Source organism: Tachyglossus aculeatus, chromosome 22, assembly GCF_015852505.1.
Source record: "Tachyglossus aculeatus isolate mTacAcu1 chromosome 22, mTacAcu1.pri, whole genome shotgun sequence".
Classification (NCBI taxonomy): Eukaryota; Metazoa; Chordata; class Mammalia; order Monotremata; family Tachyglossidae; genus Tachyglossus; species Tachyglossus aculeatus.
Window position 1 is genome coordinate 46369429 of NC_052087.1, and position 18304 is coordinate 46387732.

The following is an 18304-nucleotide window of genomic DNA, read 5'->3' on the forward strand; positions in this document are numbered from 1 at the left end:
GATTAGGATAGTGGATCTTTATGTCATATTATGTCAGTGCTTGTAATAATGATGATAATAATGATGATGGCATTTGTTAAGCACTTACTATGTGTCACGCCAGTTCTAAGCACTGGGGTACATACTAGGTAATCAGGTTGTCCCACGTGGGGCTCACAGTCTTAATCCCCATTTTACAGATGAGGTAACTGAGGGGCAGAGAATCTAAGTGACTTGCCCAGTCATTCAGCTGACAAGTGGCAGAGGTGGGATTAGAACCCATGTTGTCTGACTCCCAAGCCCGTGTTCTTTCCACTAAGCCACAAAAGGGTAGAGAACACAGAATTCAGAAATGAGTTTATAATAGAGTCTTGTAGGGGATAGAGCATGAGCCTGGGAGTCAGAAGGTCATGGGTTCTAATCCTGGCTCCTCCACTTGTCTGCTGTGTGACCTTCAGCAAGTCACTTTACTTCTCTGTGCCTGTTACCTCATCTGTAAAATGGGGATTGAGACTGTGAGCCCCACGTGAGACAGGGACTGTGTCCAACCTGATTTGCTTGTATCCAACCCAGCGCTTAGTACAGTGCCTGGCACATAGTTAAGCGCTTAACAAATACCATTAAAAAAAATGCGTACCCAGCTCTCTGATCCCCTGACCCTCATTTCCTCCATACTCAGACAATCCCACTCACCTGTTCAATGAGGGTTTCCTTTGATTTTCAGAGTGGAAGGCTGTGTCCCTGTGTGTCTTGACCATATGGTCCTGGATGAAATCACTCAGAGATGCGTGTATCTGGAAGACTGTACGTAAGAAAATCTTCCCTTGATGCCCTCATCGTGCGCCCCGAAATCAGCCCAGATTCTCCTCAAACTCTCCCCTCAATGTCACCCTTCCCTTCCAAGACAGAGAATACTAAATTCCTCTGAATTGCCTGACGTGTGTGCGGAGGAAAACAGCAGCAAACAAAGCCTGTTAAGCATTTATTAATAATGAGACTAATTGTGGGGTTTTTTTTTTAAGTGCTTATATGTGCTCAGCACTGCCGTAGCAACTGGGTTAGATGCAAAAGAATCAGGTTGGACACAGTCCATGACCCACATGGAGCTCAGCAGAAAGGAGGTCAGGTACACAGAGAAGCAAATGGAATGCCTGGAAGTGTTAAGACAGAATTTATGTAAAGTCTTGGGGTCAGGAAAGGCCCAGGCTTCACACAGGGTCCCTAGTCACTCCTTAAGTTTTTTTTAATGGCATTTATTAAGCGCTTACTATGTGCAAAGCACTGCATTCAATCATATTTCTTGAGTGCTTACCGAGTGCAGAGCACTGTACTAAGCCCTTGAGAGAGTGCAATACAACAATAATCTGCTCTCCTCCCCCTCAACCCAATCCCCTGACACAGTCGACGATGAAATGATTGTAAACCCTAGAATTGCATAGTCCTAGCACAGAGTGGGTGAAAGGGGCAGGTGAGATGGGGAGTGAGGCAGATGTGGCTCAAAGACCCAATCAAACAGATTCAAACCCAACCCACCCACTCTGCCCCACTTGTTTCTGGTTCTTCCTTAGGCATTGAGGCCACAGCTGCCCTCCCCTCCCGGGTTCCCAGCAGAGATATGACTTCCCCTCGGGAAGATGAAGCCATGGACGCGAGGATGACTCGGCCACAAGCGAGCACCACCCAGGAGACCAGCCTCGGTCCTGGGGCACCCAGGACCAATGCCAGCCTCACACTGGCCCTCACTGCCACTAGCGCTGGGCCGCGGACCCGAACACAGCCCAGCCCCTCCACACTGCCCTTTCAGGAAATGCATTTGCCTGTCATCACGGGAGTTGAGCCCCAGACCTTGGCTATGGAGGAAATGGGATTAGCCATGGGGAAGACCTCTGGGAGCACTGCCCCTACTCTCCAAGAGAAGACTACAGAGCAGGGAGTCACTGAGCCAGTGTTTTGGCCCTCTGTCTCTCAGGCCACAGCTATGGGGAAGCCGGGGACAGACCACTCCCCTCCCCCAAGCACCACTGCCCCCAGCCCTCTATCCCCCACAGCCCTGCAAGTGACTCCATCTGCAGAGGGGCCCAGCCCAGGGCCAACCACTGTGAAAATGGCCCAAGTGACACTGATTTTAACTGCAAAAGCAACTCACTTCCCTGGCTCCTTCCCAACTCTCCCTTTTCCAGGAGTGACCTCTACTTCAGCCCAGCCCTCTCCTCCCACCAGTCCAGCCAGGCCCAGGCCCACAAAGACAATGGCCATGTCCTCATCTGGTGCAGAGCATCCCGGGGCCGCGTCTGTGGCAGCAGACACCATTTCTCCTGTAGAAAGGCCTCTGGGGACAGCTGCCGTGCCCTCAGCCCCAGCTGCTGTGACACCAGCCCGGGTCATTGGGTCCTTTCCTTTAGCCACCACATCTCAGTCCATGTCACCAGCTGTGTCTCCCTCAGCTGCCACATCCTGGCCACCCCCATCTGTTGTGCCACAGTCTTCAGCTGCCATTCCTCCAGCCCGAACTCCCGCTGCATCTCCGTCAACTCCAACGATCCCACCCACGTCCACAGCTGTCTCTCTGCCCCCGTCTCCAGCTCCATCTCCCTCAGCTCCCATGACCCTGCCCACGATTCCGGCCGTGTCTCTGCCCCGATCTCCTGCTGTGTCTCCCTCAGCTTCCAAGACCACGTCCACATCTCCAGCTGTGTCTCCAACCCCACCTCCACTTCTGTCTCCCTCAACTACCCCGTCCCCCTCCTCATCTGCTGTGTCTCCTTCGGCTACCATGTCCTCATCCCCAATTCCTGCTCCGTCTCCCTCAACTCCCAAATCCCTGCCCATGTCTCTGGCTGTGTCTCTGCCAATGTCTCTGGCTGTGTCTCTGCCCCCATCTCCAGCTCTGTCTCCCTCAGCTCCCATGTCCCCTCTCCCATCCTCATCTACCCCGTCCCCCTCCCCGTCTGCTGTGTCTCCTTCAGGTACCCCATCCTCATCCCCCTATGCTCTGTCTCCTTTGGCTGCTGTGTCCTCATTCACATCTCCTGCTGTGACTCCCTCAGCTGCTCCACCTCCGCCCCCATATTCTGCCACCCCAACTCCGGCAGTCCTGTCAGCACGTGTCATGTCCATTGCCCCAGCTCAGCCACAGACCCCTACCTTGGTGGTGTTGACAACCAGACAGGCCGACAAGACCCTAGAGGCTGTGGAAGCCCCAAAATGCTTGACCAAGCTGACTGCCAGCATGAGCTCCCACACACCCTCCTCAGAGGCCCAAACAAGCACCCATGCACAAGAAACTAACACTCCAGTGCCCTCACACCACACAGAGACAGAAAAGATTGAGTCACTGCCTCCCCCGGAGCCCCACGAGGGGGGAAGGGTCCCTCACCCAACAACACTCTTCTCCTCTAAGGCCTCTTCCCCAAGCCCTGTCACCCCTCTGACAACGCTGAAGATGCCCCTTCTCTCCCAGGCTCCCCAGAGCACCACTGCCACCAGCTCGTCGATGAAGCTCCTCCCAGCTCTCTCCACAGCCCCAGAGGCTGAGGCCCCAGTCTCTGAATTCCCCAAATCACCTCTCCTTCTCCCTGAGCAGCTGCCCCTCACCAGAGCCCCTCTGAAAAAGATGATAACCTCAGTGGCCTCTCAGCCCCCTGAGGTGACCAGCTCAGCTCCATCTATTGCCTGGCCTCCTACCCATATGCCTTTAACCCACACTGGCCCCCTTCCTGGTCAAAGTACTCCCACCCAGCCTGAAAGAGTGTTGGCTCTCTCCTATCCGGTCCCAACCTCACTGCAGCCGGTCAAGGCTATCGGCCTCCTGAGTCCTCCGGCCCCGACGGTCCCAGCTGCTGTCCACCTCGTCAGTCAGGAAGTACCTCTGTCTTCCAGCTCAACCTCCACTCCGCACTTGGACGTCCCACCGCCAGTCCGGGCTCCCACCCCGGCGAGGTCTGCCGAACCTGAGCCGACCCAGGCATCCATGGCCGTGCCCATCCCGAGTAAGAGCGTCACAGAGAGGATGGCTGTACTGTCCAAGCAGGCACCTCCCTCAACATCCATGTCCAGCTCACCCCGGGATGTGGGCATGGGGCCACCCGCCAGGCCGCACCCTGTGGAGCCCACCTCAGCTGAGGCAGGACACCCGGAGTTCATTTCAGACTTCATCACGATGCCCCCGCCTTCCTCGCAGCCCCTGCCTCTCACTCCTCAGACCATGAGGGTCTCTGTTCCTGACAGGACCACCTCTCAGATCCCAGAATCATACCCTGTGCCCTCTGAGTCCTGGAAGCCCCCCGAGATGTCATCGATCCCCTCAGCTGCCTCTCTGACACAAGGACCAGTTCACCCCAGCATCCCTGGTGCCACTGCAGGTCCCCCGACTTCCCGTTTCCCAGCAGGACTGGCTGGTGGGTCCACCCCCAAGTCGGCCAGAGGAGCAGAAGTGCCCCCAACATGTGTGGTGAGTAGCAGCATCCGGGGCTCTGGCTGCCTGGACGCAGAGGGGCAGGAGTCATGGCCTAGGGGTGCTAACCTGGATCTGCTCCATCATCCAGGAAACTATTCTGGCCCTCATCCGCCATCTACCCTGCCCATAGCCCAGGCTTTGCCCACACCCGTAACCACTGGCCTCTCGAGCCTCAGCACCTCCCCAGAAGAGCAGCATGGAAGGGGTGGGGCTCCATGCAAAGCAGCCCGATTGTGGGTGGTCCCAGGGGCTGGCCTGGCTTGTGAGGGTTGATGGGTGTCCAGCAGCTGCCCCAGGTCCCCAGGACATGCTGGCCCTCACGGGATGCCAGAATTTCACCATTGGTCAGATATTGCACCATTTTGAACTGCTTAGAATCAGTTTTAGAAAGAGAGGAGGGCCCTTCCTTCCCTCTCTGCTTGCCTGTCTCTCTCTGAGAAATCCTCACCTCCCATCAGATCCAGGTTCCTGCCACCAGGATGAGGAGGACCCAGGCTGGGGATTAGGGGTGGGAAAGGAGAGAAGCTGCATCCTGTGGTGGGGCAAGGGAAACCAAGAGGTGGGGCCTCCTCTGCGGGACCACAGATCTCTCAGCCACTATGGACCCTCTGGCTGGAGGACTGCTGATACCACCCCACCCCAGGCTCCTTCGCCCCCCACCCATCCCCTTCCTCCAGCCTCATGGCTCAGGGTGATGACCGTGGCTCCCCCGTGTCTCAGCCTGTCATCGAGGCAGAATGCGTCAGGCACCTCTGCCTGGAGGGCCAGCTGATCCAGGTGAACCAATCCCAGCACTGCCCCTTCAGCGCCAGGCCGCCCAGCTGCGGGCTCAGAGGGCCTGCCGTCCGTGTCCGTGGAGACAAGTGCTGCCCGCAGTGGGAATGTGCATGTGAGTTGCTGCTGTTGCTGCTCTATTCCCTCCTCTTGGGTATGCAATGGGGTGCAATTTGTATAAGGGGCATATGATTGGATTACAGAGTGCTTCTGTGCCCTATCAGATCTACCGACCCCAATTAGAAGGATTTAATTACAACCCGCTAATGAGCCATGCCTCCTGTGATTGACATAATAATAATAATGAGTGGTATTTGTTAAATGCTTACTATTTGCCAAGTACTGTGATGATAATAATAATTTTGTACTTGTTAAGCACTTACTATGTGCCAAGCACTGTTGTAAGCGCTGGGGTATACACAAAGCAATCAGGTTGGGTGCAGTCCCCATCCCATGTGGGACTCACATTCTCTTAGTCTCCATTTTATAGATAAGGTAACTGAGGCCTAGAGAAATGAAATGACTTGCCCAAGGTCACACAACAGACAGGATGATGATGATGATGATGGTATTTGCTAAGTGCTTACTATGTGCCAAGCACTGGGGTAGATAGAAGGTAATCAGGTTGTTCCACGTGGGGCTCACAGTCTTAATCCCCATTTTACAGATGAGCCAACTGAGGCCCAGAGAAGTTAAGTGACTTGTCCAGGGTCACACAGCAGACATGTGGTGGGGCTGGAATTAAAACCCAGGTCCTTCTGACTCCCGGGCCCGTGAGTGGCCCGGGCCACTAAGCCATGCTGCTTCTCATGCTTCCCTTAGTATAATAGCCAAGGTATAATAAGTGCTGGGGTAGACCCAAAATAATCATGTCCCACTTGGGGCTCACAGTCTAAGTAGGAAGGAGAACAGGTATTCATTCATTCATTCATTCAGTCATGTTTATTGAGCACTTACTGTGTGCAGAGCACCGTACTAAGGGCTTGGGAAATACAAGTTGGCAACATATATAGTCCCTACCCAACAACGGGCTCACAGTCTAGAAGGGGGAGACAGACAACAAAACAAAACACATGGACAGGTGTCAACAGAATAAGTAGAAATAAAGCTAGATGCACATCATTAACAAAATAAATAGAATAGTAAATATGTAGAAGTAAAATAAATAGAGTAATAAATCTGTGCAACCATATATACAGGTGCAGTGAGGAGAGGAAGGAGGTAGGGCGGGGGTTGAATTCCTATTCTTCAGATTAGGGAACTGAAGCAACGAGAAGTTAAATGACTTGCCCAAGGGTACGCAGCAGATACGAGGTGGAGCCGGGGATAGACCACAGTTCCCCTGGTTCCCAGATTCATGTCAGTTGTAAGACATGATTTGATGCTGGGGGGTTTTGCAGGGATGGTGTGGGGTTGGATTGTTGGGTTGGGAAGGAGGGCTCCTCCTGCATGTCTTCCCTCCACTTATTCCTATGACAGACACCAGTTTGCTCCCAGTTGTTTTATGGATAAAGGAAATGTAGTATTAGGCAAACGTGGGACATAGTATCATATTCATGTACATATCTTTAAATTATATATTATAAATTACTTATTTCTATTAATGTCTGTCTCGACCTTTAGAGTGGGATATGCAGAGGCACCCGGAAGGTTGAATGCTGTTAATAATGATAATAATAATGGTATTTGTTAAGTGCTTACTATGTGTCACGTATTGTCCTAAGCGCTGGAGTAGATATAAACTAATCAGGTTGTACAAAGTCCATATCCAAATGGGGCTCAAGTCTTAATCCCCATTTTACAGATGAGGTAACTGAGGCCCAGAGAAGTCAATTGAGTTGCCCAAGGTCAAATAGCAGACAAGTGCTGGAGCTGTGAGCCTGTTGTTGGGTAGGGACGGTCTCTATATGTTGCCAACTTGTACTTCCCAAGCGCTTAGTACCAGGCACACAGTAAGCGCTCAATAAATATGATTGAATGAATGAATGAATGAATGAATGGTCCTTCATATACTGGTGCGATTGAACCCATCCTTTCTTGACCCCCCTCCTCCCCGCCAGGCCGCTGCTCCTTCTTTCCTGACCTGAATGTGGTGACATTTGATGGGAACCATGTGGCTGTATTTAAAGAAGCCGCCTACGTGGTCATACAGAGCCGGGACGAAGTGGTCACCGTCCACGTCGTGCACTGCGAGAGTGAAGCCCTGGTGATTATTCTGGATTCCCTCCCCCCGTGGCAGCGAGAGGCAGCTTGGGGGCTTGGGGTTGGGGCTCTTCTGTTAGTGCCAGAGTTGCTGTGATGATGGTATATGGCCCCCTGCTCTGAGCCACCTGGGCTAGCCACAAAGGGGAAGGGGCTCTGGTCAGAGGGGTCGAGACTCCATCAGGCACAATCTGGTTTGGAAAGCAAGAATAGGTAAACACACCTACAAGTAGTGAAACCCTGTAGCTCAGGCTGGGCTGATGCAGGGCTTGGCGGAGCAGAGCAAGACCGGACTGGCTTCTGGTAAGGCAGGTGACCTATCGGCAGCCAGCATACATGCTTGGTGGCCCCGGGGACTACAGGTCTAGCTATGGGCTATCTGCCATACATCTTTCTTTGTGGGAAGGGAATATGTCTACCAACTCTGTGGTATTGTATTTGCCCAAGGGGGAAGTGTAGTGCTCTGCACCCAGACTGACTGATCTTGCCCCGCAAAACCACCCATGGGCTGCCTGACTGGGTCCCATAGGGCAAACCCAGTTAATGCAGGATTTTTCAGTTCCTTTTCAATACCTCCCCAGCCAACCCCTCCTCCCCCTTGTCTTCCTCATCCTCCTCCTCTTCCTCTTTCTCCTCCTCCTCCTTCTCTTCCTCTTTCTCCTCCTCCTCCTTCTCCTCCTCCTTTCCTTCCTTCTCTTCCTTTTCCCTCTCCTCCTCCTCCTCCTCCTCTTCCTTTTCCTCCTCCTTCTCCTTTTCCTCCTCCCCTCCTTCTTTTCTGCCTCCTCCTTCTTTTCCTCCTCCTCCTTCTCTTCTTTCTCCTTCTCCTCCTCCTTTCCCTCCTCCTCCTTTTCCTCCTCCCCTCCTTCTTTTCCTCCTCCTCCTCCTCCTTTTCCTTCTTCTCCTCCTCCCCTTCTTTCTCATCTCCTCCTCCTTTTCCTCCTCCTCCTTCTCTTCCTCCTTCTCCTTCTCTTCTTCTTCCTCCTCCTCCTCCCTCTTCTCCTTCTTCTCTTCTTCTTCTTCCTCCTCTTCCCCCTCCTCCCTCTCTTCCTCCTCCTCTCTTCTTTCTCCTCTCCTCTTCATTCTCCTTCTCCTCTTCCTCTCCTCCTCTTCCTCTTTGTTCTCTTCTTCTTCCTCTTCCTCCTCCCTCTCTTCTTCTTCCTTCTCCTCCTCCTCCTTGCTCCCCACCCCCTTTATGCAGGCAAGTTCCTGGCTAAGACCTCATGAGACTTTGTACCTGGGACCTCTGGGGAGGTGTCCTGGGAGTGTCCTAGGGTGGAGACCTTGGGAAATGTCTAGATGAAGGTGGGTTGATGGTGCTTTCCCATCAGGGCCATTTGAGTTCCCGCCCTCTGTGCCTGGCAAGGATGAGTGTAACCCACCGGGACAACGAGGTCATTGTGGACCGGCTCAACAGAAGAGTAAGGGACAGCCATTTGCTTTCTTTTGTTCTTTATAAAGTCACTCTTGTGTCAGTCCTTTAGACCATATGCTACTTGTAGGCAGGGAACATGTCTACCAACTCTGTTATACTGTACTCTCCCAAAGGTTTAGTACAGTGCTCTGCACCCAATAAGTGCTCAATAAAGGAAGCAGCGTGGCGTAGTGGATAAAGCATGGGCACGGGAGTCAGAAGGATCTGGGTACTCAGCCTGGCTCTGCCACTTGTCTGCTGTGTCACCTCGGGCAAGTCACTTCAGTTCTCTGTGCCTCAGTTAACTCAGCTGTAAACCAGCAGACAAGTGGTGGACCTGGGATTAGAACCCAAGTCCCTCTGGCTCCCAGGCCTATACCCCACCCACTAGGCCACACTGCTTCTGCCATTTGTCTGATGTGTGACCTTGGGCAAGCCACTTAATTTCTTTGAATCTCAGTTCCCTCATTTGTGAAATGGGGATTCAACACCCGTTCTCATTCATTCGTTCATTCATTCATTTATTCATTCAATCGTATTTATTGAACACTAATTGTGTGCAGAGCACTGTACTAAGCACTTGGAAAGTACAATATTCATTCATTCATTCATTCAATCGTATTTATTAAGCACTTACTGTGTGCAGAGCACTGTATTAAGCACTTGGGAAGTACAAGTTGGCAACATATAGAGACGGTCCCTACCCAACAGCGGGCTCACAGTCTAGAAGGGGGAGACAGACAACAAAACAAAACATATTAACAAAATAAAATAAATAGAATAGTAAATATGTACAAGTACATATTGTATGTACTGTATACTGTGTACTGTATGTGTTGTACGTACAAGTACATACAAATATGTACAATACAGGAATAAAGAGAGACAATCCTTGCCCAAACTTCCTTCTTGCAATATGAGCTCCATGTGGGACCTGATGATCTTATATCTACCCCAGCATCTAGTACAGTGCTCGGCACAGAGTAAATGCTTAACAAATATTGCTAGTATTATTATTACTACCATTGATTGATTGATCGATCAATTGGTGTGTCTCTGTATCCATGAGAGTGTATGTTGACCAGGTGGGGAATGTCAGTGTGTGTACCTGAAGGTTGACATTCCACTCTGCTTTCTCTTAGGTAACTGTGAACTCCAAGTTTGCCCTGTCCCCAGTCCAGAAACATGGGTTCAAGATCAAGGACACTGGAAACATGTATGTGATCAGGACGCCCGTAAACAGTCACATTCAGTGGTTTCATAGCTCTGGGCTGATGGTTCTAGAATGGAATGGAACCAGCGAATCCTCCACCAGAGGACTCTGTGGTGAGTGAAGTGGGGTTCCTATGGCTGGGTGGGCTCTGGCTCTGGAAACTAGTGCTTAGTACAGTGCTTTGCACACAGTAAATGCTCAATAAATAGGATTACATAATTCAATTAATATGAATGAATGAACAAACTAGGTTTGGGAGCTGGGCTGCCCTTCCCTACCCCCCAACTTCCAGGCCAGGAGGTCTGCCCCCAATATCCCACTATCCCTAGCCTCCTTTCCCCATTATACCCAGCAGTGGGGCCTGGTATTATGGAACACTCAATCTTCTTCTTCTAGTGTGTCAGCTCCTCCCTGAGGGGGTGTGACACAGGCACTCAGGACAGTGGTTTACTCCTTCAGGCCTCCGTTTAGGGCTGTGAGAGCCTCATAACGTTAATTTCCTGCCCAAAGTGACTTTCAAGGCTGGGCTTAGGGCCTGATGTCGTCAATCTCGTGGGCCTGTGGAAACTGCCCCAAGAATGAATGTTAAGTAAAGAAATCAGGAGCACATCCTAGAACACTGTGAGCCCCATGCAGGTCAGGGACTGTGTTCAACTTGATTATCTTGGACTTATGCCAGCGCTTAGAACAGTGCTTGGCAGATAGTAAATGCTTAACAAAAACCACAATTATTGTTTGAAGTAAGATAGCCTAAGGATTAGTGCTAAATACCCCCTTCTTGAAGCCTAGTGGATAGAGCGTGGAACTGGGATTCAGAAGGACTGGGTTCTAAGCCCAGCTCTGCCATTTGTCTGCTGTGTGACCTTGGGCAAATCACTTCACTTCTCTGTGCCTCAATTACCTCAGCTGTAAAATGGGGATTAAGACTGTGAGCCCCACGTGGGACAGGGACTGTGTCTAACCCAATTACTTTGTATCGACCTCAGCACTTAATAAAGTGTCTGGCACATAGTAAGCACTTAAAAATGCCACCATTATTATTATTATTCTTAGTGTTTTTATTATTACTCTCCCTTCCTACCACCAACCTCCTTGACCAGGCTAGGTTTTTAGGCTGGATTAACTCTAGGGACTCTGGGAGAGCAGTATAGCACATGGAGTTGGGATGAAGGAATTTAAAGCCCTTTAAAAAAATGAGAATGTAGAATCAAAGACTGTGAACATAGGTCCTGAGGTAGTGTAGATGCAAATCATAATCAATTGGTAATATTTATTGACCACTCCCTGTGTACAAAGCACTGTACTAAGCATTTGGGAAAGCAAAATACCACAGTATCAGTCAGCCAATTGTATTTACTGAGAGCTAACTGCGTGCAGAGCACTGTACTAAGCACTTGGAAGAATACACGATAACAATAAACAGACACATTCCCTGCCTGCAATGAGCTCACAGGCTAGAGTTGGTAGATGTGATCCCTTCCCCGCAAGGATCTTACAGTCTACAGGGGGAGACAGACATTAAAATGGAGTAAGGATAGGGTTAATAGGAGAGTATGAGGTTATTTCCAGCGCTTAGAACAGTGCTTTGCACATAGTAAATGCTTAATAAATGCCATTATTATTATTATTATTTCCATAAGTGCTATGGGGCTGGGGTGAGTATCAAAGTGCTGAAGGGGTTCATGGCTAAGTGCATAGTAGATGCTGAAGAGAGGGTGGATAGGAGAAATGAGGGCTTAAGCAGGGAAGGCCTCTTGGAAGGGGTGTGATTTTAATAGGGGTTTGACGGTGGGGTGACTGGTAAACTGTTGGATATGAAGAGGGAAGAAGTTCCAAGCCAGAGGTAGAACTATGTCCAACCCAATTTGCTCGTACCCACCTAGCACTTAGTACACTGCCTGGCACATAGTAAGCGCTTAACAAATACCATAATTATTTCCCTCTAGACTGTGAGCTCATTGTGGGCAGGGATTGTCTCTATTGCTGTATTGTACTTTCCCGAGTGCTTAGTACAGTGCTCTGACTCAGTAAGCACTCAAAAAACTACTATTGAATGAAAGGATGAATGTAGACAAGGCGCCAATGGTGGAATAAACGAGATTGAGGTACAGAGCAACCCAGTAAACCAGGCCCAGCTTGGCTTACACTTGGCAAAGGGAAATGGAAGTTGAGGAAAATTATCTAGAGAATTCAGGCCCCTCCTCAAATTGCTATGGATTGTTAGAGGAGTAATTTTTTTAACAGATTTTTGATCATATGGGCTGATGATATTGATTGCATTAACCAGATAACTGCTCAATTCCCCCTTTCGCCTTGCCTGTGTTACCTCAGACTCTAGCTAAGGACCCATGTAAGGGGTTTATTTATGGCTCTCCAAAGCATTATATGTATTGGGTTTGAGCAGCCACAAATGGATCTAAGCTCCTAGTGGGCAAGGAATGTGTCTACCAACTCTGTCGTATTATACTCTCCCAAATGCTTAGTACACTGCTCTGCGCACAGTAAGTGCTCAATAAATGCCACTGATTGATTGATTGATTGATTGATTGATGTAAGTGTTTCTGTTTTCAGAATAAATCCTGAGAGTCGTTTGGTTGAAATGCTATCGTCCCTTCCCCCAGAGGCCTGGACCTACCTGGACAGAGCTTGGGTTCAAGGTCTGCCCAGGACAAACCTTGTCTCTGGATTGTGTCTTTCCAGAAGGTTTGACCTTGGAGGGGGCAGGAGAGCTCAGTCTCTCTGTGGTCGGAATGAGATTCATTGATAGAAATGCCCACCATTGCTTGAATTATGGCCTGCTGTGAGATCCAGCCTGAACCCCAGCATATAAAGTTCACTGCTTCCTGATGTTATCTTACCAAATTTCAGAAAGGGTAGTTCCGTGGAGAGGCATATCCGATAGCAGCAGGAATCTCTCTCTGGCCTTTCCCTGGGACATGGTCAGCCCAGAGAGGGGAGGAGCCTGGGACAGGAGTAGCAGCAATTGAAATTTCCTTATATGATTCCATTTGCTTTGGATTTCTTCCTTTCTTCTCTTTATCCAGCCCTAATCCTCTTTAATGTTCATTTTACAAGAAAGGCAGAGACTGGAAAGACCCAGATAAGACATTTCATTAGGTCTGGGCTTACAAAGTGTAGAGGCCTGCTAGGCCTCTGCCAATCTGTCATGGGATCCAAGCCCTCATTGTGAGCCTCTTGGCTCTCAGCAGATGGTGGAGGAACTTTGCTGAGTTAGACCCAGATGCTTAATCACTCAGTCAATGATATTTATTGAGCACTAACTGTACTAAGTGCTTGGGAAAGTACAATATAACAATAAACACATTCCCTGCCCACAGTGAGCTTACAGTCTAGAGATGGCAGGTGTTTCCCTGAATCAGAAGCCCCAATCCCTCCTTGAAAAGGGCTTGTGAGCAAGCCCCTGAGATGTCTCACCTCAGTTTCCCCATTTGTAAAGTGGCTCCGAGTCTCTTAAGGAGCCTAGGGCTATATTAACAAATGGAAAAGGACCTGAAGAGAGCAGACATCTTAAGAGCTCACTGGTTATTTTTTATGGTATTTATTATACACTTAAAATATGCCAGGCACTGAACTAAGTGCTGGGGTAGACAAAAGCTAATCAGGTTGGACACAGTCCATATCCCGCATGGAATTCACAGACTTAATTCCCATTTTACAGATGAGATAACTGAGTCACAAAAAAGTTAAATGATTTGCTCAAAGGCACACAGCAGACAAAGTGGTGGATCCAGGATTAGAACCCAGGTCATTCTCATTCCCATTCCTATGCTGTATCCAATAGGCCATGCTGCATCCCTTCAAGGTTCTATACACCAGAGAGTTGGAAGAACAGCCAGTTTCTTGAGGGTCTGTCCCCCTGCTGAGCCATTGAAGATCTGAATAAAGAGGAAATTATGAGTCTGTGCCTGTCAGAGGCCAGGCAGGTGGCAGTGGGAAGGCAAAAATCATGCCTCCATTCAGATACCCACTGAAGGGTTCATTCATTCATTCGATCATATTTATTGAACTTTTACTGTTTGCAGAGCACTGTACTAAGCGCTTAGTACAGTGCTCTGCACACAGTAAGCACTCAATAAATACAATTGACTGAATGAATGAAAGTACAATTCGGCAACAAATAGAGACAATCCCTACCCAACAATGGGCTCAGTCTAGAAGGAGGGGGATAGACAACAAAACAAAACAAAACAAGTAGACAGGCAATAATGATCAGTCAATCAATTAATCAATCAATGGTATTTATTGAGCACTCACTATGTTTAGAGTACAGTACAATGCAATAGAGTTGGTAGACATGATCCCTGCCCACAAGGAGCTTACAGTCTACACAGGGGACAGACATTAAAATAAATTACAGATAGGAGTAATAATAATAACAATGATAATAATATTTAATAATTGCTTACTATGTGCCAAGCACTGGAGGAATACAAGATAATCAGGTGAGAGACAGTCCCTGCCTCACATGGGACTCCCAGCCTAAGAGAGAGGAAGAACAGGATAGAATCCCCATTTTACAGAATGAGGAAAGTGTGGCCCAGAGAAGTTACATGCTTTTCCCACGGTCACCCAGCAGCCAAGTGGTGAAGCTGGGATTAGACCCCAGGTCCTCAGATGATCATCTTTCCACCATGTCACAGGACAACTAGGGTCCTAGGTGACCAGCCTGGCCCAGGTTGCCTCCTTCTCCTCCTCTCCCTCCTTCCTCACTACTGAGGGTTAGTGGGAGTGACTGATTTTTGCCTCCAAGTCATTGGTGGACATAGTGATTAACTGAAAAGTTTGGAGCCTGGATTGGCTCAAAGTAGTGTGGTCACATCTGTGGTCTGAGCCCTTGGCCATTTCATTGAGTCAGTGAGTTTGAGGATTCTATAAAGCAAACAAATAGGTTTGAAAGGTTTGAAACTTTCCAAATAGGTTGGAAAGTAATCTGCCCTTCTAGAGAGAGGGATATTGGTTCACTGGTAGTGGTTTTCTTTCTCCTCCCTGAACAGCCTGAGAGGAGGGTGGGCTGCTGTAGAGGTTCTGTGGGCTGGTAAAGTCTTCTGTTTATTAATTAATTAATTCATTCATTTATTCAATCGTATTTATTGAGCACTTTCTGTGTGCAGAGCACTGTACTAAGCACTTAGGAAGTACAAGTTGGCAACATATAGAGACGGTCCCTACCGAACAATGAGCTCACAGTCTAGAAGGGGGGAGACAGACAACAAAACAAAGCATGTGGTCAGGTGTCAAGTCATCAGAATAAATAGAAGTAAAGCTAGATGCACATCATTGACAAAATAAATGGAATAGTAAGTATGTACAAGTAAAATGAATAGAGTAATAAATCTGTACAAACATATATACAGGTGTTGTGGGGAGGGGAAGGAGGTAGGGCGGGAGGGAGGGGCAGGGGGAGAGGAAAAAGAGGGCTCAGTCTGAGAAGGCCTCCTGGAGGAGGTGAGCTCTCAGTAGGGCTTTGAAGGGAGGAAGAGAGCTAGCTTGGCGGATGTGCGGAGAGAGGACATTCCAGGCCAGGGGGAGGACGTGGGCCTGAGGTCGACGGCGGGACAGGCGAGAACAAGGCACAGTGAGGAGGTTAGTGGCAGAGAAGCGGAGGGTGCGGGCTGGGCTGTAGAAGGAGAGAAGGGAGGTGAGGTAGGAGGGAACGAGGTGATAGAGAGCCTTGAAGCCAAGAGTGAGGAGGTTTTGCCAGATGTGTAAGGTGACTGGTAGCCACTAGAGACTTTTGAGGAGGGGAGTAACATGCCCAGAGCGTTTCTGCACAGGGATGATCCGGGCAGCAGCATGAAGTATAGACTGAAGTGGGGAGAGACAGGAGGATGGGAGATCAGAGAGGATCTGCAAGGCTTTGGTAAAGCTTTGGTTTGGCAAAATGTCTGTGCAGGCTTCTGTGATGGAGAAGTGGGGAATGACCTCATGCTGCCCAATGGCACTGTCCTCGAATATGCAGATGACCCAGCCACTTTTCTGGACAGCTGGCTGGTGCCCACCTCATTGAAGTCTGAGGGCAAGGCCCGCTACCGCAAAGCCAACTGTTCCACCACTGATTGCTCAGCCTGTGTCCAGATGGTGTCCAATTGGACCTTCCGCCACTGCCATGCTCACGTATGTTATTGCGTCCCTGGGGGCTTGGGGCTCCAGCCGGGTTGGAATTATTCTGTGATGTCCTGCCCTGGGCAGGAGCATGATCATCCCAGTGGCTCGGGGCAGGGGTATGGTCATCCAAGACCTGGGTAGGAGCATGGTCATCCCAGGCCTGTACAGGAGTATGGTCATCCCAGCCCTCAGCAGGAGCATTGTCATTCCATCCCTGGGCAGAAGCCTGGTCAGTCCTGGTCAGATCAAGCTCCACCCTCTCCCCACCCCCAGGAAGCATTCAGAAGCTCAGTCATGCACTTCCCTCAGGCGGAGCTCAGGACACTCATCTCAATGACTGAACAATAGTCATAACCCGGGAGGTCACACAGGCAACTGGGGCTACTTCCTCACCCATCGGACTGATGAAACTGACCGTCTGCCCCCGACAGTGGTGATGACACTCTCTCCTGGAAGCACAGAAAGGGGTCACAAAATACATAATGGAGAGGAGTTTGGGAAATTATCCAGTTTATTTGAACAATGTAAATACCCAAACTGGATTCACCGGGCCAAAACAAAGGACCTGGGTTCTAATCCCAGCTCCCCTCATTCATTCATTCATTCATTCAATCGTATTTATTGAGCTCTTACTGTGTGCAGAACACTGTACTAAGCGCCTGGGAAGTACAAGTTGGCAATATATAGTGACGGTCTGTACCCAACAGTGGGCTCACAGTCTAGAAGGAGGAGACAGAGAACAAAACAAAGCATATTAACAAAATAAAATAAGTAGAATAAATATGTACAAGTAAAATAAATAAATAAATAGGGTAATGAATATGTATAAACATATATACATATATACAGCTGCTGTGGGGAAGGTGGGGAAGGTGCTTGTCTGCTGTGTGATCTTGGACAAGTCACTTCACTTCCTCTGTGCTTCAGTTATCTCATCTGTAAAATGGGGATTAGACTGTAAGCCTCATGTGGGAGAGGGACTGTGTCCAACCTGGTTATCTTGATTCTAACAATGTTTAGAACAGTGTCTGGCACAGAGTAAGTGCCTAACAAGTACCATTAAAAATGCCCTCTCCCTCCAGTTATTAATAATAATGATAATTGTGGTATTTGTTAGCCCTGTACTATGTGCCATGTACTGTTCTAAGCACTGGGGTGGACACAAGAAAATTGCATTGGGCACAGTCCCTGTCCCACATGGGGCTCACAGTCTCAATCCCCATTTTACCAGATGAGGTAACTGAGGCACAGAGAAGTGAAATGACTTGCCCAAAGTCACACCAGCAGACAAGTGATGGAACTGGGATTAGAACCCATGACCACCTGAGTCCCAGGCCAGTGCTCTCCTTGCTTCTCAGTAATTTACACCAATCCCATTATCAGGATAATGAGTGCCCGCTTCACTTCAAGCCTGGTAGAAGCAGAAACACTATCCATATTCTGCTGGCCCCCGCCCCTTCCTCCTACCTCCATTGCTGCTACCTCAGTGTATTAAATGCTGTCACCTTGCACCCGGACATGGGCGGAGGAGAGGAGGGAGGGACAGGTGAAGAGGGCACTTCCCCTAAGACAAGACTGTACCCTCGACCTCTAGACTATCCGCTCCTTTTGGAGCAAGGTATGTGCCTACCAACTCTGTTACATTGTTGTGTCATTCTCTCCCAAGCGCTTAGTACGGTTCTCTGCAGACAGTTAGCTCTCAATAACTACGACTGATGGATGGATTGATTAGGGCTACTGTCTGCACCAGGTGTCCCCGAGAGAGTTCTGTGAGCTCTGGGTCCGGGACACAGAGCTCATCCAGCACCCCTGCATGGCGCTGACTGCCTACGTGGCCATATGCAACAGGTTTAATGTCTGCGTGGAGTGGCGGAGCCCGCATCACTGCCGTAAGTGTCGGGGGCTTCCGCTCAGGGGGGCTCTGGTGAGAGGGGAGGCCTGGAGGGTCAGGGGCCACTGAGGGTCCTCACAACTGGGGAGAGAGGACCCTGTGGGGACAGTACTATTTTTATTATTATTGTTAGGAAGGGTGCCCAAGAGGAGACAGCGGTAGGGTCCTTGTTCATGGCAGAAGAAGCTTGGCACACAGTAAGCGCTCAATAAAGGCGATTGAATGAAAAGAAGCCACAGCTCCACACGGAGC

At 49.5% G+C, this 18304-nt stretch overlaps 1 protein-coding gene across 1 annotated transcript in view; it reads left to right on the forward strand.

Annotated features, from left to right (window-relative positions):
• The window catches only part of OTOG (otogelin), a 133401-nt gene that overhangs the window by 89923 nt on the left and 25174 nt on the right, over positions 1–18304 (forward strand). Inside the window, exons 35-42 of the mRNA XM_038765354.1 lie at positions 704–783; positions 1548–4429; positions 5156–5324; positions 7270–7415; positions 8740–8829; positions 9965–10148; positions 15950–16170; positions 17912–18050. Of these exons, the coding sequence (XP_038621282.1) occupies positions 704–783; positions 1548–4429; positions 5156–5324; positions 7270–7415; positions 8740–8829; positions 9965–10148; positions 15950–16170; positions 17912–18050 (3911 nt within the window). The remainder of the gene's footprint in view (positions 1–703; positions 784–1547; positions 4430–5155; positions 5325–7269; positions 7416–8739; positions 8830–9964; positions 10149–15949; positions 16171–17911; positions 18051–18304) is intronic.